A 25,761-nucleotide genomic window follows, 5' to 3' on the forward strand; every position below is an offset into this window, starting at 1 on the left:
CCTTGGCTTCCGCCCATAATCCATAGATTTGTCTATCTGCCCAATTACTCGTATGTTGCTTTTGCTCTTTATTCATTCACTCAAAGAATGGTAGCTTGGGCATATATTGCCATCACTATTTGCCCTAGATCAGAGTGGGCCAGTTTACTGTGTCTGGAAATTGATATTGACCAGATGAATCATGATGGAGGATTTACTTCTCCGAAAGTCATTCATAAACCAAATTTTTTTTTACATAAACCTGGTTTGTAGTTGGCCATTGATGATACTAATTCCAACTGAATTTAATTACTTAAAATTTAATTCCCCGATTTGAACTCACATCTTGAAATTGACTAAACATGCCACCTACATTCCCATCCAAATCACTAATGTAGATGGCAAGCAGCAGAGGACACAGGACTGATCCCTGCGGCACACACAGGGATCGTATTTATTTTACTCATGTTGGCTACATATACAACAACACCACAGGAAAAATCCCATTTCTAGACATGATTTTTCAGCACCATTATTATGGCCTTTCCATTTCTCTGAAGTGAAAGAAAACTGAAAAGAGATAGAAAACCTCTTTCATTAGCCCAGGGTCTGGGCATGGAGGCATTGCTAGCAGCTGTTAGAAGACTGTGGTGTTTCCCAAACAACCCACCAAGGGAAGGTGATGTAATTTCAGTGGAAGTGTTGGTGGGGCTTAGAAAAGTGCTGACAAGAATTTTGAATGTTACGCAAAATGATCCGTTTTAACATTTCACTGCAACACACCAGTTAAAACTTAAATTGTCAATCATGTAATGTAGACAAACATTCCGCTAATGAGAAAATATTTAGAGAATCATCCAAGAATTAAATATCTCCAAAGCATCATGAAACCATGTGTTGCACATCAAACTGAATGTTTCAATGCGCGAGGGACATAGTTAGTGCAATGCTGTTACAGCGCCAGTGATGTGGGTTTGAATCCAGCATTGTGTTTAAGGAATTTGTATGTTCTCCCTGAGTCTGCGTGGGTTTACTTCTGGTGCTCCAGTTTCCTCCCGCCCTTCAAAATGTACCAGGTTAATTGGGGTATTTGGGCAGCTCAGGCTTGTGGGCCGTAAGGGCCTGTTACCATGATGTATATCTAAATTTAATTAAAATTAAATTTAAAAGTATTTTAGGATTTAAATTTAATTTAAAAGTATTTTAGGATTTCCAGGTGCATACTTGAAAATCCAGAACAATAAAACAGACATAACTCAATTTGATCTACACAATTAGGCAGTAATTGTAAAACTTACTAACAAGCTGTATAGCGGTGCACATACTATATGTGTAAAGTTGGAAAGGATGAACTACAGATGTTTTTGTCTGTGTTTGGTTTCAATGGAAATCTGATAGTTAACCAAAATTCAGGGAGAATGTTGAAAACATTAAAGATCAAGACAAAGTTAGGGCAGGAAAGAGTTTAATGTGAAGCAATTAAGGACATTCATTTTTTTCCAAGGAAACTACTTTCTTTGGTCTTTGGCTTGGCTTCGCAGATGAAGATTTATGGAGGGGTAAATGTCCACGTTAGCTGCAGGCTCGTTTGTGGATGACAAGACCGATGCGGGACAGGCAGACATGGTTGCAGTGGTTGCAGGGGAAAATTTGTTGGTTGGGGTTGGGTGTTGGGTTTTTCCTCCTTTGTCTTTTGTCAGTGAGGTGGGCTCTGCGGTCTTCTTCAAAGGAGGTTGCTGCCCGCCGAACTGTGAGGCACCAAGATGCACGGTTGGAGGTGATATCAGCCCATTGGCGGTGGTCAATGTGGCAGGCACCAAGAGATTTCTTTAGTCAGTCCTTGTACCTCTTCTTTGGTGCACCTCTGACACGATGGCCAGTGGAGAGCTTGCCATATAACACGATCTTGGGAAGGCGATGGTCCTCCATTCTGGAGACGTGACCTACCCAGCACAGTTGGGTCTTCAACAGCGTGGATTCGATGCTGTCGGCCTCTGCCATCTCGAGTACTTCGATGTTAGGGATGAAGTCGCTCCAATGAATGTTGAGGATGGAGCGGAGACAACACTGGTGGAAGCATTCTAGGAGCCGTAGGTGATGCCGGTAGAGGACCCATGATTCAGAGCCGAACAGGAGTGTGGGTATGACAATGGCTCTGTATACGCTTATCTTTGTGAGGTTTTTCAGTTGGTTGTTTTTCCAGACTCTTTTGTGTAGCCTTCCAAAGGCGCTATTTGCCTTGGTGAGTCTGTTGTCTATCTCGTTGTTGATCCTTGCATCTGATGAAATGGTGCAGCCGAGATAGGAAAACTGGTTGACCGTTTTGAGTTTTGTGTGCCCGATGGAGATGTTGGGGGGCTGGTAGTCATGGTGGGGAGCTGGCTGATGGAGGACCTCAGTTTTCTTCAGGCTGACTTCCAGGCCAAACATTTTGGCAGTTTCCGCAAAACAGGACGTCAAGCGCTGAAGAGCTGACTCTGAATGGGCAACTAAAGTGGCATCGTCTGCAAAGAGTAGTTCAGGGACAAGTTGCTCTTGTGTCTTGGTGTGAGCTTGCAGGTGCCTCAGATTGAAGAGACTGCCATCCGGATGTAAACAGCATCTTCATTGTTGAGATCTTTCATGGCTTGGTTCAGCATCATGCTGAAGAAGATTGAAAAGAGGGTTGGTGCGAGAACGCAGCCTTGCTTTATGCCATTTTTAATGGAGAAGGGTTCAGAGAGCTCATTGCTGTATCTGACCCGACCTTGTTGGTTTTCGTGCAGTTGGATAACCATGTTGAGGAACTTTGGGGGGCATCCAAGGCACTCTAGTATTTGCCAAAGCCCTTTCCTGCTCACGGTGTCGAAGGCTTTGGTGAGGTCAACAAAGGTGATGTAGAGTCCTTTGTTTTGTTCTCTGCACTTTTCTTGGAGCTGTCTGAGGGCAAAGACCATGTCAGTAGTTCCTCTGTTTGCGCGAAAGCTGCACTGTGATTCTGGGAGAACATTCTCGGCGACACTAGGTATTATTCTATTTAGGAGAATCCTAGCGAAGATTTTGCCTGCAATGGAGAGCAGCATGATTCCCCTGTAGTTTGAGCAGTCTGATTTCTCGCCTTTGTTTTTGTACAGGGTGATGATGATGGCATCACAAAGGTCCTGAGGCAGTTTTCCTTGGTCCCAGCAAAGCTTGAAAAACTCATGCAGTTTGGCATGCAGAGTTTTGCCGCCAGCCTTCCAGACCTCTGGGGGGATTCCATCCATACCTGCTTCTTTGCGACTTTTCAATTGTTCAATTGCCTTATATGTCTCTTCCCGGGTGAGGACCTCATCCAGCTCTAGCCTTAGGGGCTGTTGAGGGAGCTGGAGCAGGGCGGAACTGAGCCTCATCAGGCTGGTGTTAAAGCATATCGGCTCCTGTTTGTGCAGTGACGTGAATCCATTACAATTTGCCTACTGCAACAACAGATCTGCAGCAAATGCTATCTCACTGGCTCTATGCAAATCCCTGGAACTCCTGGACATCAAAGATGCATACTTCAGGATGCTCTTCATTGACTATAGTTCAGCATTCAACACCTTTATCCCCTCAAAACTAATCTGCAAACTCCAAGATCAGGAACTCAGTAACCCACTGTGTAATTGGATCATCACATCCAGACCCCAATCAATGCAAATTGTCAAGAACATCTCCTCATCAATTCACCTACTGTGCTAACAGGTCAACAGAGGATGCCTTTTCAACAGTACTTCACCCTGCTTTGACTCATTTGGACAGCTCTGACTCCGATGTTAGAATGCTATTCATCAACTATAGCTCATCTTTCAACAATGTTGTCCCCTCTAAGCTGATCATCCAACTTTATCTGCATGGTATCAGCCCATCCCTTTGAAATTGGATTTTGGACTTCCTAACTAACAGACCTCAATTTGTTAAGATGGGCAATATTTTCTCTTCCATTCTTACCTTGAACACCAGGGTGTCCCTGGGTTGTGTGTTGAGCCCCCATTTGTACTCCCTCTTTACCTCTGACTACTTTCCTATGTGTAGTACAAATTTAATAATCAAGTTCTGATTAAAAGGGACGATGAAATGGCCTATAGAGATGAAGTTTAGCAGCTGGCCTTGTGGTGTGCCAATAACAACTTGACATTCAATACTCAGAAGACCAAGGAAGTCATCGTGGACTTCAGGCATGCCAGAAACCAAACTCGCATCCCAATTTACACCAGTGGAGTGGTGGTGGAGTATTCACCAAGCTTTAAATTCCTTGGCATTCATATCTTTGAAGATCTCTTTTGGTCCTTGAATTTTTCAATTCTGATTAAAAAGGCACAACAGCATCTTTATTTTTTGAGGGACTTGAGGGAGATGCCCCCCTGTCCCAGGATACGGTTGGATTTCTATAGATGAGTGAGCTAACATATGGTATTTTGGCGTGGTTTAGGAATTGTATTGCACAAGATCGCAAGGCACTCCAGCAAATAGTGAAAACTGCACAATGGATTATTGGAATCCAATTGCCTACCATTGAGAACATCTATAGGGAACAATGTCTGGACAGGGTGAGAAACATCATCAAATATGCATCACACCAAATCATGGACTATTCACTCTTCTCCCATCCCTACAGGAGCCTTCGATCACGCACCAGTGGGCTCAAGAAGAACCTTTTTTACAAAGCTGTGACAATGTTGAACCCTGAATTACGACCCTGAGTGGTCCTGCCCTCACATTGTAACATCAGTACTTTTAACAGTTCTTTGTAGAAGAGTTTGTTGTTTGTTTTAATTGCATGTTTCATTTTTAACTTCTGGTCAATGCTGACTGTATTTCATTGGCTGGTTTACTGGTACAATGTCAGGTCTGACTATTTCATTGGCTGGTTTACTGGTACAATGTCAGGTCTGACTGTATTTCATTGGCTGGTTTACTGGTACAATGTCAGGTCTGACTGTATTTCATTGGCTGGTTTACTGGTACAATGTCAGGTCTGACTGTATTTCATTGGCTGGTTTACTGGTACAATGTCAGGTCTGACTGTATTTCATTGGCTGGTTTACTGGTACAATGTCAGGTCTGAGTGCTGACTGTATTTCATTGGCGCTCGATCCAACTCTAGACCATCCAGAAAAAATTCCTTGCCCAGTACCTCAAAAATCCATTTCTTAAATTTTTTTACCGGATCTGAACCTTCCATATTTTCTGGGAGACCTACTATTTTTACATTATTTCTTCGACCTTGATTTTCTAATGAATCAATCTTTCAGTAATTCCTTCTTCTGAATCCCCCAGACCACGAAAAAGTCCTCCACTTTTTCCATTCTTTCTCTATTACGCTCTACTTGATTCTTACATTCAAAAAAAGCTTCTTCAATTTTTAAAAAATTATCCTGTACAGTATCTACTGTTTTTATACATCTACTAACATCACTTTTAACTACAGTCATATCTTTCTTCATAGAAGTCATCTCTTCACACATATTATTCATTTTAGTTTTTACTTCCATAAATCCTTGGTTTATCTGAGTAGACATCTGCATTGACATGTTTTCCATTTGATAAGCAATCCCTTCCAATATTGTAAACACAAAATCCAGACCAGGTTCCATCACTTGCCCTTGAGGCCTACCTTCTCTGGTCTCAGTCCCCATTTCTTCCTGTGTTAATTCCAGTAACATTGAGCTCTCTTCCTCCCCTAATGCAGTGGCTCCTCTTCCAGTGCGGCTGCGGGCCTGGACACCCATTGACAGCGCGACGACCTCAACGACCTCACCACCACGTATGTCCAGCAAAGACCTTCTGGTAGGTTAATTGACCCTAGTGTAGTTGTGTGGGCAGAGAGAGGTCACAGGGAAAGGAGTGGGGAAATGACAGAAGGTCTTTGAGATTTGGGAGGAAACTGAAACTGGAATGTAGTCTCAGAAAGAACATGCAGACATCACACAGAGGACAGAACTGAATGGTAACAGGGCTCCCTGACCATGAGTCCGTGCCTCTCAAATACACCTACAAAACCCTGTACATTTATGGACCGTGAGAAAACAGCAAACATGCATAACCAATTGACCACTTGGGGTGAAAGTAATGTAAATTTTTTATCAGGACAGTCTTATCACTAACTCGGCCAGTTTACCTCATTCATACTGATTGGATTGACCACTTACCAGTACAGCAGACCAGCCCACATTTGACTTACTTTCATCTCTGCTACCACTAGATATTTATACAATGCTTGTTTCTTGTGACTCTTACACTGTTCCCAGTGTGAAATTTGAGTTGTTAACGAAAACTGGGTCTAAACATAGTGGTCGAGGCAGAGAGATGCCCACTTAATGAAAGTCACTGTAATAAAAGAAAATGTTAACGATTATACATTTTTTGGATTCGGGCTGCACTACCAATTGGAGTAATTCTTCTTATCAGAAAACCTTTTTTTTTCACTGTTTAACATCTTGCAACTCCCCACAGAGGAAAGGGTGAAGACATTGTTCACATGATGAATGTTATAATTCGGGTCCAAATGAGAGCACTGTTTGGGGTAGATATGAAATTTGTCAGTCAAAATGGAAAAAAAAATTCTGAAAGCAGACACATAATGATTATTTGGGCATCTGCCAACATTTTTCCATGCCTTGATAAAGGGCTCATGCCTAAAACATTGGTTATGTATCTTTACCTTTGCTATATAAAGGACACAGTTTGACCTGCTGATTTTTTTCCAGCATTCTGTTTTTTACACAATGATTGAATCTGGTCTGAACACCATGGGTCAAAGAAATTGAATAGAAATGGCAAAATATTCTCCGTTTCTTACACATACAGGTATGTAGAGAAATAAACTTGGAATACACTTCTAGAAAATACAGACCACATTCTGGTTTTGTTTAGCTGTTTTATTTATATTTTAGTATTTAAATGATTGAATTGTACATCCATAATTTCACCATGTGCTTAACAATTTTTAGTACACTGTTAAAATAGTACATGCTGTAGAATGGCTAAAAGGCAGAAAGTAGAGTTATGGTTAACAGCTGTATTTCAGACTGCAAAATGATAAACAATAGTGTGCTACTATTAATTATTTAGATTATGCATGCAAGGCAATTTTAAAAAAATTCTAAGTTGTTATACCTAGATTGTGGAAAAACACGTTGCCTCTCTGCCTGTCTGGAACATTGTGGATTGTGGTTGGTCACGTGTCCTCCCCATCTGAAACTTATTTGGAAGTCACATCACCTCCCAGCCATTAGTGCACACCTTGCCGTTGGCTTGTTTAAATTACCTAGAGTCATTATTGGCTGTACGTCCAGATCAGAACTGTGTAAAACATCGATGCATAGAACATTCTTCCTCTCTGCCTCATGGTTCAAGCCCCAGACATCGCTCTGTACCAGGTCACTACTGTGAACATCGCTGGAAGTATTGCAGATAAGGTCTGCACTACACTTAAGCAGAACCATAATACAGGTGAGCCCCTACTTATGATAGTCCAACTTATGATTTTTCAAAGTTATGATGGTTTGAATCTATACTTTCAATTTTGAATTCCAATCTGTTCTCAGGTTTGTAATATGCGGTAAGCTACTCTCTCACGATGCTGGGAGATGGCAGGGTTGCACAAGAGTATCATACATACAGTGTGGAATAAAGGTATTCAAAATTTAATTATAAAAAATTGTAGGTCGGTATTCTTTTTCAACTTAAGATTTTACTCACTTACAATGGATCTGCCAGATCAAAAATCCATCGTAAGTTAAGGAGCACCTGCACTGTGATAGATCATTGCTTCCCTAATGGTACAGGGAACCGGGAGTGCGTGTGAAAGTCCCTGTCTGTACAGTGTGTGTACGTGTGTATACGTGTCTGACTGTATAGAATATAGGTGGCCACTGGTAACAGGGTCCAATGTGAATGTCTATATAGTAATTTAGTATTATAGTAATTGAGTATTGTTTGACATTCTCCCTTTTGACTTCATTAAAGTTACTTGTGTTGTAACACATGTGTCCAGACTTGTCTCTCTGTGAACCCACTGAACCTGATACTCTTCCAAACATAAAGTGACACAAAAATTAGAAAACGAAAAGCAAAAAAGGATATGGATAACCTGAGTTGACGCAAGCCAGCATTTAATGTAAAGTGAAACATTTATGCAGAAAGAATGAGAGGGGAAATCCTCTTCCTCATCATTACCTCTTGTACCCTTATGTACCCAAGTATCACCACACATATCTCCATGCCTAGCACCTATATAGGCCTAGATGGCAACTGTGATGTTTCTTTTATTGTAATAAAGGAACTTAGGTTCTTTTAAAACAAATATACTTTATTAGCTAATGTACTCACTCAGAACCACGTGGATGCATCCATCTTGAATCCCCAAGCTGCAATAAACTAGTTTCTGACTCCATCTGGTGGTCAGGAGGATCACTAGCACTCTATCATTACATCCCCTTTCTTTGAGATGTTTAATCTAACAACATGACGCACTAATACAGTATTCATTTCAATTTAAAGTTAACACAAACCTAAACACAAACATCAGCAACACAAACTTTTGAAGTGTGCAGTTCTTTATCTTTTAGAGATTCAGTCTGTCAGGTGCTTTGATAATGCGTGTGGATCTTAACACAGGTGCTTCTGTCAGTTCTGCTGGTCTACTATTGTCGGCACGTATGGTGCCTCCTCTGTTGCTGTGTAGGCTGGATCTTCTGCATTTGTAAGCTCCTCCAGTGTCTCTTGCATTTTCAGCAGGCTCTTTCAATTCCTCCTCAGTATTTGACCATCCTCTGTTCTGACCATGTAGGACCTTGGATTTACTTCCTCCAGAGTAGTGGCCTTCTTGTCCCAAATGTTGAAATCTCTGGGTTTCACTGGGCCATGTTGTGCTGGTCGGTGGCTCTAAGCTTCTTGCTGAATCATCACAGTTTGCTTTTGTCTCCATTGGAAACACTTTTCTTTCCATTCAGCATCAACATCTCTGTTCTTGTTTTGGTCTGCAGAGTAGGGAAGTGTGGTGTGTAGTCTACGTGCCATCAGAAACTTAGCGGGTGACATGCCATGTTCAAGTGGCAAAGCTCAGTAACTCAATAGAGCTAGATATGGATCTGAACCACTATCTTGTGCTTTCTTGAGCAACTATTTTGGTGAACTCCTTTCTCTACCATTTGTGGATGCAGAGGACTTGAAGTCACATATTGAAAATCATACTCTTCTGCAAAGTTCTGAAATCTCTACAGCTGTAGCATGATTCATTGTCACTGTAGACAATTTGAGGAATTCCATGTCTTGCAAAGATCATTTTCATATATTTGATCACACAAGCAGCAGACATGTTAGGAAGCAGCACAATCTCAGGATAGTTCAATAGATAATCTAATAACCAGCAATTAATTTTTCCATCCATATGGAACAAATCAGTCCCAACTTTCTGCCATGGTTCTGCTGCTACATCAGTTATTATCATGGATTCCTTTGCCTGCTTTGTGTGATGTTTCAAACAAGTCTCACAGTGTGAAACCATCCTGTCAATGTCAGCATTTATCCTTGGCCAACAAACAGTAGTTCTGGCCTTCCTCTTGCATTTTCCCATTCCAAGGTACCCCTCATGCACCCTATACAGCATCTCTCTCATTGAGGAATGACAATTCTACTCTGTCTGAGTAGAAGCCCATTGACAAGACTCAGCTCAGCTCTGATATTGAATGGCTGACATTCACCTCTAAGCCATCCTTCATTCAGATTCTTGATGACCTTCTGTAGAACTGTGTCTTTTTCTGTTTCAGCTGATATCTGCTTCGATTTCGTGCCAGATACAGGAAAATATTCAATGATCAGGTTCACGAGGAGACTCTTATCTGTCTCTGTGGAACTCTCATTGTGTGCTTCACTCTTCTCCATTGCCCTGGATAACACATCAGCTAATATAATAATTTCCCTGGTGTGTACTCCATTTCAAAGTCCTAACATTGTAGCTTCATCATCAGTCTTTTGATTCTCAGTGACATTTCAGTGAGTTTTTGTTTATTAATCGCTATTAATGGCTTGTGGTCTGTCTCTGTCAGGAATGTTGGTCGACCATACACCATAACTATGGAATTTCTTGAATCCATAGGCAAGGCCTAGACACTCTTTCTCAATCTGTGCATATCAACAGTCAGATGTTGTCATCGTCCTTGATGCATATGCAACTGGCCTCCAATCTTCTCCCAGAGCCTGAAGCCTGATAGGTGCATCCATACCATCTTCTGAAGCACCTGTAGATATTTTTGCCCTTCTGGATGTATCAAAGAATGTCAAAAGTACTGTTTCTGTAGTTAGAATGGTCTTCATTCGTCCCCGTTCTTCCTCATGGTTGGCTGTCCACTTAAATTCATATTTGTCATGAAACAACTTCCTTAGGTGCATTGATTGGAAGACAGATTTGGTATGAATTTACCAATGGAATTGATCATTCCCAGCATTCTCAATACACTTTGTTTGTCAATGGGTCTGGGCATCTCTAAAATTGCTTTCACCTTGCTGTTGTCTGGCTCCACACCTACCTCTGACAGTTTATCTCCCAGAAAGGTGATATCCTTCACAACAAACGGACATTTTTCTATTTAGCTTCAATCTATATTTCTGGATTCGTAGTAGCACTTTGACAAACCTCTTGTTGTGTTGTTTTTATGTGGATCCCCGTAGGATCCACGTACACACTTACCCCATTCATGCCTTCTATGATCTGTTCCATTGTCCTGTGGAACACTTCCAGAGTTGAGTAAATTCCAAAAGGCATCCTCAGACAAGAGTATTGGCCAAATGGTGTATTCAATGTTTAGTAGTTTGTGCTAGAATCATGAGGTTTTATTTACCAAAAGCCCTGGGATGCATCCAATTTAGTGGAAAAACTTTGCACCAGCCATTTCACTTGTAATTGTGGTTGGAATCTGATAATGTTCCCTCTTCATATTGGCATTCAAGTCTTTTGGGTCCATGTACACACAGGTCACTGTTCTTTTTGACAGACATCATAAAATTCTCCCATTCTGTGGGCTCCTCCACTTTCTTTATGACCCTAAGTGATGTCATTCAGTTGAGTTCCTGCTTGAGCTTTTCTTTTAGTGGTGCTGGAACCTGCCTCGGAGTATGCACTACTGGCTGTGGGTCCCCTTTTAACTGTATCTTATAGGTGAACGGTAGAAATCCAAACCCCCTTCAAGAAGTCCGGAAGATGTCTACCATTATTTCTATAATGCTGTTCCATGCATTGGCGCTGTAAATGTGGTACACCCTCTTGACTAGGCTTAAGTTTTCAAATGCTTTGTCACCCAGCAGTGATTCATGTCCATCTGGGAATTCTGTGAACCTGAGGTGGTGCTCCTTACCTTTTATTTTCACCTTAAGCTTAAATGTAGCTTTTGTGTTGATGCTCTGTCCATTGTACAGAATTTGCATGGATGTACACCTTTATCTTCATTGCCCTTATGTTGCGCTCATAGATCAAATTGATTTTTGTCCCTGCGTTCAGCTTGAAAGGAATCTTTGTTCCATTTGTATGTCATAACACAGTCTACTAGTCCTGCTCAACTTTGTTCATGCTTGGCAGTGTCGGTAGTTTAGAATCTTTATGCACTACCATGCTAATGAAGAATGTATCACTGAGAGAAATTTATTCGAAAGTGTGTACAATTTCATTTCTGTTTATTTCTCTTTGGAAAAATATTGCTTTGCAAAATAATTCTGCCCTTTGCACTCATTACAGACTTTTCCATAGACTCGGCATCATTTTAGTGTTTGTTAATACCACATCATTTGCACTTGAATGTCTTTCCATCTTTTCGTTGTTTCCTCATCTCATTTTTTGTTTTTCCCGACACTGTGGCTATGCCTTCATTTTCACTGGCTTTTGCACTCGCACTGAACTTTTTCACATGCTGCAGAGTGGAAAAATCTTCACTGCTCCAGCTAAGGTAAGCTGTCTCTTACAGCAACCTCTCTCAATTTCTTATCAATAATCCCAAACACAATTTGATCATGGATCATTGAATCTTGCAGCAAACCAAAATTGCATGCTCTTGCTTTTAATTTCAAGTCCGTTAATAAAAGTATCAAAGCTCTTTTCCTGAAGCTGCATTCACAAGCAAACCATGTACCTCTTGAATGTTTAATTTTTCTTTTTTGAACAGTGTTCATCAAACATCTCCATAACCTTGTCAAATTTGCCATGGTCTTTTACCTCTATAAAAACTAATGTATTGAAAACCTCTAGTGCTTGAGGTCCTGCCATGGTTGCATCAGGTTTGCTATCGAGTCCAATGGCTTGCAGGTACAACATGAATCTTTTTTTGAACAACCTCCACTCATGGCTCACCTTTCAAGTCCAAATATTAGCCTTCACACATTCAATTTGTCTGCTGCTATATCGACTGATTCTCACTCCTGGTACCATGTGATTTTTTTTAAATTGTAATAAAGGGTTATTTTAAAACAACTACTTTATGAGCTAAATAATTCACTCAGGACCATGCAGATGCATCTGTCTTGTATACCAGAGCTGCAACAGGCTCCCTCTAGTGGTCAGGAGGATCACTACAGCAACGACATTCTCTGCCCTGCCAACACCTGCCTCTTCAATAGGCTCCTCAATGAGTCCAGTAAGCCAGCATACAATTCTGTACCTCTCATCATACCTGTGCGCTCCTGTATTGTACTCGACACCAGCATCTCCAGATTTTCTTATTCAACAACATCTCTCATCTCACAGGTTGGGGAAAGCCAGTTGATTAAACCTGTCCCAGTTTGAACACTAATAGTAGTCCTCAAATAATGAATGGGAGACCTCATCTGCTGAATGAAAGATAAGCAGTTTGTTTTGGTTAGTTTTGATGTTCGTGTGACTAAATCTGCTTTGTGTTAAATGCAAGAAAAGTTTTAACATTAATTTTTATACATTGACTGATATTTAAGAGCTCCATCTACAGTTATGTGCTTGGGAAAGAGGAATTGCCAATTGCCAAATCCATTTTGTGAGCACAGCAGAATCCCTGCCCTGAGATAGTCTGTGCTGCACTCAACCATGCTGCAGTGCTCAGGATCAAGTCCAAGCAGTACGATAGCTGGAACAAACAGCTTGGCAATGGTCTGCTCCAATATAAACTAACATAACACAGCAGCTTGGGGCCTGAGGTATGTATGTGCATGAATCTTTGAAAATGGAAGCTGATATTGAAAGTTATGAGTAAAGCATTTAGTATCCTGAGATTCATAAACAGAGGTAAGTGTACAATACAAGAGAATTATTGTTTAACCTGTATTGGTTTGATTGTATTTGGAGTATTGCATCCATTTCTAACATCTAACATAAAGAGGAAGCAGACTAAAATTTATTCTTTAGGGACCAAAGTGAGTTCAGAGGAAATTTAATTGGGTGATTGAAAGATCACAACTGGTTTAGATAGAGTAAATTGATGGATTTATTTATACCTTTTGACGGTGGACCAGAGAATCACAAATTTAACATTCTGGACAAAAACAAATCCAGGAGGTAACAAAAACTTTATTTTTAAATACAGTGAGTATTTATTATTTGAAAGTTACTGCTTGTAAGGGTAATGGAAACAGAACTTATCAAGGCTTTCCACAAGAAACTAGATAGGCACTCAAGTGAGAACTGTGGTTGGATTGCAAATGCTGCGTTTTGTCTTCTCAGAGTCAGGAAACAGGTATGTCCTCCATTGGGGGTTAAATCAATTTGATTATTCTCTTGCCCTTGGCACTTTTAGCAAGAAAGAGCAGCTGAAAGGATTTGTGAAGACTTCATCAAGGAAGCTTGAATTGCTATTCTAACACCAGAAACAAACCAATAGAAATGTTAAGCCAAATCAATTGCATTTTATGTCTCTTTATTCTTTGATACTACTGTAATATCCTGTTTCCTCCCCAAACAGGGTTTGATGGAAGGGAATTTAAATCAATGGTATAACTGTAGTTAGGGAGGGTATAAATGCCACTACACAAATGCACAATAACTCAGTGAAATTAGAATTGATAAAAAGCGCATGATAAAATATTTGCTCAATTTGTTTTTATTTGTGAACAGCAGAAAATCCAACAGAAAAAGATTGAAAATGTCAGACACATCTAGCTTTATTTCTTCATCGGAAAAAAAAAATCCCAAGAAACACAACCAAAAATACTTTCGTTTCTGCTAGATAGTGACAAAAATACACCACAAGGAATTATAAATTATTCCTTTTTTACATTAGCTGAAAATCAACACTTGACAATGAAATATTACATGTGTAAACGTGAGAAATATGATACTGCACTTGTGTTAAATACTAATTACAATTCTCTACCAAGCTTCAGCTACAAATTTGATAATTCATGTGAAATCTAATGCTTAAATCCCCATACTGCATCCCTTAATATTAAGGATTCATATGTACAACAGTTAATCACTTTATCTTTTTCCAAGCATTAGCATTGTTACAGAATGCAGGAACTGTAGAACACCCAAGCACCTGCAGGTGAAGGAGAAATATATGTTACCAATTGCTCTTCAACCAAAGGCTGTGTTACATAAGCTTATCTTATCTGGTTTACTTCTAGAAAAGTGCAGCCACGAAGGTGAAAACATCATATGATTATAAGTGTGCACGTCAGCTAAACGTGCAAAATTTCATGCACATAAACTGTTCATGCGGGAGATGCTCTATTCCAAAGAATGATTAAGTGCACACTGCCTAAATGTTCAGGGTAGAGGCCCACTGGACAGTTGGTGAGATTATTATTGAAATTCAATCAAACAATAAGTTATTGACAAGATGTTTCTTCAAGTTACCTATTTAAAAATGAGCTTATAATATGAACTGTAGCAACACCAAGCATGCCTTTGTACAAAAGAACTTTATAATCAATTACAAATCAACAAAGACAAGGAACAAAAGAAACAACAATTGTTAATGTTCCAAATACTGCTTTCTGGAACTGCAACAGCCTCATAATTGGCAACCTTAACACATTTCACTTGGTTTTATGTTTTAAAAAAACATCACCACCGAGGAAGTTGTTCAGTGACTATCACTGGTGGAGGATTTTGTATCATGTTCTGCAGGTTTCTCAGCTGATGCAGCAGGCAGCCATGGAGAAACTGATCGAGAGGTGGTTTGTTTAGCCAGGCTGTAGTGGCTGATGACTGTGTAGAATCGCCCTCGGGAAGTAGAGTCTTGTGCTGAGTAGTAGGCTTCAAGAGATGCTGGTATACAGCGTTTATGCTGCCAGAAGGAAAAGGATATCATTAACATTTCTTGTTTCATCTTATTTGAAAAACATATACAGGGCCCTCCATAACGTTTGGGACAAAGACACTTTTATCCTTTATTTATTACTTGATCCATAGATTTAAATTTGTAATCAATCAATTCACATATAATTAAAGTGCACATAACAGATTTTATTCAAGATTGTTTGCATACATTTTGGTTTGAACTCGTTATACATAGTCCCCTCATTTCAGGGCACCATATGTTTGGGACACTTGGCTTCACAGGTGTTTGTGAGTAATCAGGTATGTTTAATTGCTTCATTAGTGCAGATATAAGAGAGTTGGGCTTGCTTCTAAGCTTTCTTTTTAATTTAAAAAAATTGACATGCAGCACAGTAAGGGGTGTGACAGATTATTTTATATTGTATATAGATAAGTTTAAAAGAGATAAATTGTGGGAGGTTTTTTCAGTGAAGGTCACATGTAAATATTTCAAAACCGATCTCATTTAAAATGCCAGAGCTTTACTCAAGCCAGACAGTCCAGGCTCCAGATGCCTTTGCAAAAACTTTGAAGAATGCCTATAAGGACTTCACAAGTAGGTGTTAATTGGACAGGCTGTGAAGTAATGAATTATTGTTTTGGAAAACAACAGATGAACAAGCTCAGAAAATTAAGTCTGGAGCAGCAGTCTGTCTGAGTGCAGTTGGCTTTTCTAAGAGGTTCATGGGAGAGGGGAAGAGAGAGAGAATTCCATTCTACAGTTCAGCAGCAGGGACTGGAACATGACAAGCTGGCAAGCTTGTGTAAAAAACCATTTTGAAGATGGATTGTGAGTTCTTAGTTCAGCCTGGTCAAAGCCCTTATACTCCATACAAGAGAAGAGGACTGGCTGCATTATGTTTCACTTGAAATAGGAGAAACAAAAAGGAACTCTGTGGTGACCTGAAAGAAAGGGGTTATCATCTGGAAAACCCTGATGGGGCAAGTTTCTTCTGCAAGACACTGAAGTGGTGGATTGGAAGGAATCAATTGTGAGTATCCAACAAGCATCAAATCTCTCTCGGAAAACCGACAAGAACCTTCCTGAGTGGTAACCATTTACTTTTCAAGCACCAAAGCCTGGTGAAATTCATAAGTGTTAAATTCTGTGCACAGTATAATTGCCTGCAACCAGTGAACATGGAGGAATGAGAAGTGAGATTGGACTGCAAATCAAATAACTTTTCTGAAATTAGATATACATTACATACGTATGCACTTAGAATTAGAAGGGGGTTAAGTTAATAGTAATAAGTTAAAGTTTGATCCTGTTTTATATTTAAAGAAAATTAAAAGCAACTTTTGTTTAAGTAACCATGTGTCTTGGTGAATTTCTATTGCTGCTGGGTTTTGGGGTCCTCTGGGTTCGTAACACAAGCCACATGCCGCCTTTGGAATCTGTAGTTGCCATTGAGCTAGTGAAAGTCAATTAAGACATTATGAAGCTGTAAAACAAGACTAAAACAGGAGAAGACATTGCCTAAACCTTAGGATTACCAAAATCAACAGTTTGGAACATCAAGAAATCTGGACATGTGAGAAAGTAGAAAAATTTTGGGAAGATCTCAATCAGATATTAAATAAAATAACAGAAAACAATATACCAAAGAATCCAGAGATCTTTCTCCTAAGTAACATAAAAAACAAAGAATTTGGAATTGATTTGGAGGATGCACAAAAAAGATTTGTTAAGATAGCTCTAGCCATAGCAAAAAAATGTATTATGTCAACCTGGAAATTGGAAGATAATCTGAAAATACAACAATGGTATATAGAAATGAATAAATGTATTCCATTAGAAAAAATTACATATAGTTTAAGAAATAATATTGAAATATTCGAACAAATATGGGAGCCTTACATTAAATACAATAGCGAAAACCTACCGGGGACAATCATTACCTAAGTTGATGGAAGGAGAAGGAAAGAAAAGAATGGACTCAGTAGAATTTCTGGTGTATTTTTGTTGAATGACAACATTGTCTGACTGGTTTAATGTAACCTAGATTGTATACCTAAAATGGATGGGGGGGGGGGGGTGGGGGGGTGGCTTGGGAGGAGGGAGGGGGGGGAGAAAAAGTCACTGTATATGTGTGAAAAAGAAAAAGTGTGTATCATGGCTAATGTGATTTATGGTGTGAAAAAAATAAAAAATAAAAAATAAAAAAAAAGAAATAGTGTACTGGTGAGCTCAGTCATCGCAAAGGGACTGCAATTCCACTAATGATGACAGAAGAATTCTGATCATAATGAAGAAAAATCCCCAAATACATGTCCAACAGATCAGAAACATTCTTCAGGAGACAGTGGGTGTTGGTTAAGGAGGATTTCACGGCAATGGCCAGAGGTGACATTAGAGATGGGTCAGCTAGCGAAGCTATACGAGTGCAGATGAGGAAGAAGAAAGACATGATGACCTTGTTGGGTGTGTTCTTTAGGTGCCCAATAGGAATTAGCAGCACAGCCATTACAGTTCCAGCGATCAGGACTGGGGTTCGAATCCCGCGCTGTCTATAAGGAGTTGGTACATTTTCTCTATGTCTGCGTGGGTTTATCCTGGATGCTCCAGTTACCTCCCACGGTTTTAAACATACCAATGGTTGTGGGTTAATTGGACAGCATGTGTTTCTGGGCTGAAATGACCTGTTACCGTGCTGTATGCCGACATTTTAAAACAATTAAAGCACTTTTAACCTAGGTTTGAATCTGATGCTGTCTGCTGTTTGTAAGGAGTTTGTATATTTTCTCATTGTGTCTGTGTGGGTTTCCTGTGAGTGTTATGGTTTCCTCCAACCTTCCAAAAATGATCAGGGGTTTCAGATTAATCGATGTATTTGGATGGCACGGGCTCATAAACAGGAAGGCCCTATTACGATGCTAGGAGGTTGCTGCCAAGTATTGACCAAGAAACTCGTAATGCAAAAGGGTTAGAATTTGTCAAATGAATTCAGGAAAGCAATATGTAAAAGGTTCCACATGACAGAGGACCACACTTGATCTAGTCTTGGGGAATTGGAAAGGGCAAGTGGATGAATTGTTTGTGGATGATTCTTTAGGGTTCAGTGACCATGGATCTATAAGGTTTAAGAATGTTACAGAGAGAGACGGGGGAGACGATGAGTTAAAATTCGGAATTGAGGTAAGATCAACTTTGAAAGTACAAATCAAGAACTAATTAATTGGAACAGGTTGTTTATAGGAAGAAGGTCAGGAAAATGGGATGCATCTTTAGAATTATGCTGACAAGAGTCCAGGATGTGCATGTTCCTGTTAGAGTAAAAGGTCACACATGTGAATATAGGGAAGCTTGGAGGATGAGAGAAATTCAGGCTGTGGTTAAGAGAAATGAAGAGGCATTGGGCAGCAGGTATAAGAAACTGGGATCAAGTGCATACCCAGAAGAGTTTCAGGAACTGAGGAGTAAGCTATAAAAGGAAATCAGGAAGGCAAAAGCAGGACAAGAGATAGCTCTGGCAGATAGCATCAAGGATAATCCCAAGTGATTTTGTAATTACATAAAGGGAGAGGGGTAACTATCAAAAAATTTGGAACCCCTCATGAATCAATGCAGTCAAATCTGTGGAGCCACAGGAGGTCGGTATAGTCCTTAATAAGTACTTCTCTGTTCTACTATGGAGAAAGACACAAGGACTGTGGAACTTGAGCAATCAATGGTTGTGCCTTGAGAAGAGTTAATATTATGGTTGAGGAGATACTGAAAGCCCTAATGCGTACAAAATAGACAAGTCTCCTAGGCATGGTCAGAGATATCCAAGGATATTGTGGAAAGAGGGAAGAAATTGTAGTTGCCCTGGCTGAAAATTGAGTCATCATTAAGAACAAGTGAGGTGCCAGAAAACTAGATGGTGACAAATATTTTGCCTCCTTTCAATAAGCTTGGGAACTACAGGCCATGAGGTGAACATCTGTTGTTGGTCAGTTACCAGAGAGTACAGTACACAAACATGCTGGAGAAACTCAGCAGGTCACTATATAGAGTGTCCAATCTTTTGGGCCTGGGCCCTTTGTCAGGTAGTACTTCTGGTTATCTATATCAGGGATTTTGATGAAAATGTCTTGTGGCCTCCTATATACCTCAGAATTTGTTTTTTTACTGTCATCAAAGTAATATCATCAATGAAGATAAGAGTGCCTGTACCATTACTACCCCCACCACCATGTTTCACAGATGAGGTGGTTCCTTTATGCTTCCATATTTTGCTCTTTCCAACACTTTGATACAGGTTAATCTTGGTCTCGTCTGTCCTCAAGATCTTTTTTTCCTGAATTCTGCATGCTCTGAAATACTTTTTGGCAAACAATAATCTGGCCATCCTGCTTCTGGCTTGCATCTCGTCGTGTAGCCTCTGTATTTCTATTCATGAAGACTTCGGCAGACAGTAGTCATTGATGCATCCAAACCTGCCTCCTGAAGAGTGTTTCTCATCTGTCAGACAGGCGTTTGAGCATTCTTCTGTCATCGGCAGTGGAGGTCTTCCTTGGCCTACAAGTCCTTTGCAATTACAGAGCTCACCAGTGCGTTCTTTCTTTTTAATAATGTTCTAAACTGTTGATTTTGGTAATCCTAAGGTTAAGGTGATGTCTCTTACTGTTTTATTCTTGATTTTAAGCCTCATAATAGATTCTTTGACTTTAATTGGCACAACTCTGGTCCTCACGTTGAAAAATAGCAACTACAGATTCCAAAGGTGATCAAAAGCTTAGAAGCGAGCCTAGCTCACTTATACCTGCACCAATGAAGCAATTAAACCTACCTGAGTCATCACAAATATTTGTGATGTATATTCAAGGAGACTATAGGAGAATCAAGGGTAATGTGGATCAAGGTGGAAAAAGGAGTTAAGGACAAAGAATAGACATCATCTAATTAAATGGCAGAATAGGCTTGAGGTATGATCAATTTACTCCTTATTCCTATATACTACTGTTCATTACTGACCAGCAGTATGGATTTAAATGTACTCATCTACTTTACTTGAACTATTTCCTAGTGAATGAGAGGTTAGGGCAGTAGGATAAATCTTTTAAGATTTTACAACATTTTAACAGCTTTCAAGCTCTCTTTTTTGTACTTGCATGGAAATGAGCAGATTTATAAAATCTAGTTTCACTGTTCACCATATAGTTATGCAACAAAAAGACCACTGTAGCCCTGTAATCGCATGTGGTTTTATCCAACGTGGTTTTCTTTTTTCATAATTTGGCATAATTTTACCCCCTCCATAAATCTTCGTCCGCGAAGCCAAGCCAAAGAAGAAAGAAGAATTTGGCAGATAATAGTTGTTAGTACAGATTGTACATCTTTAATCTAGTGATATTAGGACCTGGACATTGCTGGACCACAGAAAAACAGAAATTTGACCCCCTAAGGGAACCCCACTATGTAAACATATCAAAGGTAGAATAAAGCTTAAAACAGGAAATAATACTGTGGGGCTTCACAATTTGCGTGGTGGTTAGTGCAATGGCTTTACAGCGCCAGCGAGTGGGACCAAGGTTTGAGTCCTGCGCTGCCTGTAAGAAATTTGTACTAACAGCAGCAGACCACAGAGTGCTAGATAAGAGAGGTACAACCTCTATTCTGCAAAGAGGCCATCCTGACCATGTCCTGTCAATTAATTTTATAGGGGAATAGAAAGTTTGTGCAACTTGGTTGACTAATTGTTGCTGTAGATGATGGAAAGGTACAGCAGAAGAACAGGCCCTTCATTCCATAACACATACAGCACCCTCTGCCCTACCCTCATCAACCATATTTGTCATCAAAAAAAAACTCAATCAAATTGGGAAGTCGTGACTTGCCCTTTACAAAGTCACACTGACTGTTCTGAATCGGATCTTGCCTTTCCAAATATCCATGAATCCTATCCCTAAGAATCCTTTTCAATAGTTTCCCTCCCATTAATGTCAAGTTTATTGTCATGTGTTTGTACAAGTACAAGCCGATGAAACAGTGTTCTCTGGTCCTCGGTGCAAAACACACAGCCATACAACCAAACACAACACAAGCAGGTCAAATATACTGTATATTGTTTCATGAATATGAGAATCTCGGATGGTTAGTGTGAACAGTTCCTTTGGTCGTTCACCATTCTCACTGCCCGTGAGAAGAAGCTGTTCCTCAACTTGGTGGTGCTGGCTCTGATACTCCTGCATCTCTTTCCTGACAGGATAGCTTTAAAATGCTGTGTCCAAGGTGGAAGGAGACCTCAATGATTTTGCGTGCCCTCTTCAGACAATGATCCCGGTAGATCATGTTGATATGGGGGAAGGCGACTCCATTTATCCTCTCTGCCACTCTTGTGGTCCTTTGGATTGATCCCAGATCCATGGCTCTGCAGCAACTGTATCACACTGTGATGCATCCAACCAGGACACTCTTGCTAGAGCTCCTGTATTAGATTGACATAATGGTGGCCGGTAGCCTTACCCACTTCAGTCTTCTCAGGAATGCAGTCACTGTTGTGTCTTCCTGACAAGCGAGGAGATGTTGAGTATCCACAATAGGTCTCTAGTTCAGTGAACTCCAATGTCACTATTAAGTGAATCAAGTTAAGTGAGGCTTATTGGCCAATTTCTTCCTTAAGTAACCTTTTTTTCATCTTTTTGAAGTATAATACGAGCCTCTCTTCTGTACCAGAGGACTTCTCCTGTCACTAGTGAGGATGCAAAGATCTTTTTCAAGGCCTCTGCTATTTCTTCACTTTCCTCTTACAATAATATGGATATATCTCATCAGGACCAGGGAAGTTGTCTACCTTAATACCCCCAAAAATGCCCTAAAATACACACGTATTCTCCACATTACGCTCTTTCAATGTCCGTGACCTTCACCTTGGTAAATACCAATACATAGTACTAATTCCCACCTTACATAAATATTACTATGCTCATTGCATGAAACGCACCCAGTATTTTTCCCATTCTTTCAATCTATTCCCTATGGCTATTATTGCGACAACATCATTTCACTCAGCTAAATAACACAGCAGAAACTTCAACCCAGTTTAATTTGAAGTGGCATAATTCAATGATGTAAAATCAACAAGTATCAAATATGATTACACATATGGGAAATGTAGCATATAATTGCTCAGAATCAGCAAGAGGTGAGCCATTGAATTAAAAATCATGTTTAGTTTATAATCAGCAAGTTGGAAATCTGCAAACCTTGTTCAATTATACTACACTAAATCAACTATATTAGACTAACAAATCAAAATACATCAAATCTTTTACATTTATGTTTAGATGCAAATAAAAATCATTTGTAAAATGATTTAATTTGTTTTGTGCCCAATATTTAATAGGTTCCACTAATTTAATGTAGCTATTTCATAACAACACTTTGGCCCTTGGACTCAATGTCACCAAAACTAAGGAGCTGTTTGTAGACTTCAGAAAAGGAAACTAGAGGTTTACAATCCAGTGATCATTCGAGGAAATCAGAGGTAGAGAGGGTGACCATGTTTAGATTTTTGGGAGTCACTACCTCGGATGATATTTCCTGGACCCAACACACCAATGGCATCGTGAAGAAAGCATGTCAGCGCCTCTGCTTCCTCAGGAGTTTGTGGAGGTTTGGTATGACACCTGAAACCCTGGCAAATTTCTACGGAGTTCTGGAAGAAAGTGTGCTGACCTGCTGCATCACGGTCTGGGATGGGAACACCAATGCCTCTGAGTGAAAAGCCTTCCAAAAAGGTAGTGGACATAGGCCAGAACATCACAGGCAAAACCCTCCCCACTATTAAATGTATCTACAGGGAACAGAGGGCAGCAGCAATCATCAAAGACCCACACCACCCAGTACATGCTCTGTCCTTGCTGTTGCCATCAGGAAAGAGGTGTAGGTGCCACAAGAATCACACCACCAGGTTGAGGAACAACTGCTACCCCTCCACCATCAGACTCCTCAACAACAAACTCAATCAGAGACACATTTAAGGACTCTTGTGAACTTTATTGATTTTCTTTTTGTTCTCTCTGTATTGCACAGTTTGTTTACATTCCTTACCTGTTTTTCAGTTCTTTATTTTTTTTACGCTTTGTACCGTTTATAATTGCACTACCAATTAGTGGTAATTCTGCCGTGTCTGCAGAAAAAAGGAATCTCAGGGTTGTATGTGATGTCATGTATTACTCAGACAATAAATCTGAACTTCTTGCATGATCAGAGCAAACCTGAAAACTGTCTGTTTCCAATATACCTGCCCAAAGTTCAGTGCATAGTTTTACACCTGACTCCAGTTGCAGCAAGACACACACACACACACACACACACACACACACACACACACACACACACACACACACACACACACACACACACACACACACACACACTGTTCTCCAATTATATTCAAAAGTTTGCAAAGCATATTGGAAAAGTCCCTTAAGAAAACTAAAACTGCAGGGCAAATTGATTTGCAGTTGAACCATAGAAAACAAAGTATAAAGTCAGTACAATACGAGTATAACAACAAGTGTGTGGGGGTGGTGGGGGGGGGGGGTGTAGTGATGTTGGGGTTGGTGGTGTGAGTGTGGTAGTGTGTAAGTGACTTGGTTATGATTTGGAGACAGAGTTATAGTTTGGATCATAGACAATTGGTAAAATGGGACAGTGGTCAGGGGAGGAACAAAATGAGCTGAGCTCAATGTGTTAGAGGCTGTGTACCACAGGACTTCCTTCATTACTCTCATTTGGACATTCCTTTGCTTGGTGGATGAGGACTCCAGAAGGCAAGAATCCTGGCTGAATGACTCGAAGATGTAATTGAAAAGTGTTCCCGGCAAATCAAAAGAAATACCCATATGAGATTAATATGGAAATTCCTGAGGTGCACAGCTTCCTCCACCAATATAGGTCATCCTTTTCCTCCCTCCTATAATTATCCACATTTTTTTTCTTCCATCTTCCATTTGAAAGCACCAGAAGCAAATGTACTCTTCAAGAGAAGTTTTCAATATCCATCACCACAAATGGCTTAGTGGCACCATTAGTGACCAAGCGTCCTGAGTCCTGAAGAACGTACTCGCTAGACTAGTCTGTGGCAGGAGTGAGTGGAATCAGAACAAGGGATAAATATCACCCTCCACAAATTACCTACTGCACCTCTCCATTACACCAGTGGTAGAAGTGATCATTGCACAACCCTTAAGGAGACAAAATTCCATCTTTACAGAGGACATCATATTGTACACTACTGCAATAATGCTAAAGGAGATAAACAAAGCTTAAAATGTGGTCCCTGCAAGGTGCCACGTCCCATCAGCAACACCAGACATACACCACCAGGATCTGGATGCTCATAGCCCAATTTATATCTTGTTCTACCATTGACAATCAAGCCAGGGGATCACACGAGGAAAGACATACCAGTAGTATTAGCCAACCTGATGAAACAGGGATACAGGATTACAAATGCATTGAACAGCAAAACCAGGCAGAGCATAGCAATATCAGAATCAAAGGGTCAGATCAGATATCTAAGGTCCAGCCATATTTTGTCATAACTGTGGTGAACGATTCACAAATTGATGGAGGGCAGAGGTTCCTAAAATGTTCCCATCCTCGATTATAGTAGGGCCAACTACATGAGTGACAAATAAAGGGCTAAAGTATTCACAACCATGTTCAGCCATAAGTGCCAAGAGGATGATCCTGCTCTGCTTTCTCCTTGAATCCCCTACATCTCTAATACTGGCCTTCTGCTATTTTAATTTGTAATTTTAATTTTGAGATATAGCAGGGTGACAGGCCTTTCTGGCCCATGAGCCTGCACCACCTAAATGCACCCACCAATAAACCCCATACATCTTTGGAATGTGGATGGAAACTGGAGCACCCAGAGGAAACCTATGCAGTAAGCATGTATAAACTCCTTACAGATAATGCCAGATTCAAATCAGTAATAGTGCTGTGCTAATCACGTGTCCTGCTCTCAAGAAACAGCAAAGGCTAAATAACACTTTGGCTTTAGTTCTGAAGGCCTGCACCATTGAATGCTGCACCTCTAGCCAAGATGTTCAGGCACAGTTACAATATGAACATCTTCCATACCATACACTTTGGAAAAGTGTCCAGATTGCCTTGTAAACAAAGGGGAGCACAAATCCAATCCAGCTACTTACAACCAAATCAATCTACTTCCATTCATCTGCAAACCAATTGGAGTCATTATCAATAACATTCTCAAGTGGTACTATTCTCCAATAATATATTGATACCCAGATTCCTGCCATCACTATTTTTTTCATATACCATGCATATTTGAAATTGACTTAAAGATTTGTAATGTATGTGATTTTGTGTGGTTTACATTTATAAATAAAATATTCATTACAGTCATTGTCCAACATGGGTCAATGAGCAGAATTCCAGAAATGAGTCAAGTGATTGCCTTTGACATCAAGGCAGTTGATCTGGGAATCAATGAGGAAACAGGCCAATGGTTGGAGTCATACCTCACACATAGGAAGAT

The 25,761-nt window shown here is 40.1% G+C and overlaps 1 protein-coding gene across 1 annotated transcript in view; it reads right to left on the reverse strand.

The window, feature by feature from the left end:
* Positions 1-14,027: 14,027 nt before the first annotated feature.
* LOC138742886 (neuronal vesicle trafficking-associated protein 2-like) overlaps positions 14,028-25,761 on the reverse strand; it is an 86,699-nt gene continuing 74,965 nt past the window's right edge. Inside the window, exon 4 of the mRNA XM_069897789.1 lies at positions 14,028-15,224. Within this exon, the coding sequence (XP_069753890.1) occupies positions 15,021-15,224 (204 nt within the window). The 3' untranslated portion in view covers positions 14,028-15,020. The remainder of the gene's footprint in view (positions 15,225-25,761) is intronic.

The sequence above is a fragment of the Narcine bancroftii genome, chromosome 9 (genome assembly GCF_036971445.1).
Source record: "Narcine bancroftii isolate sNarBan1 chromosome 9, sNarBan1.hap1, whole genome shotgun sequence".
Classification (NCBI taxonomy): domain Eukaryota; kingdom Metazoa; phylum Chordata; class Chondrichthyes; order Torpediniformes; family Narcinidae; genus Narcine; species Narcine bancroftii.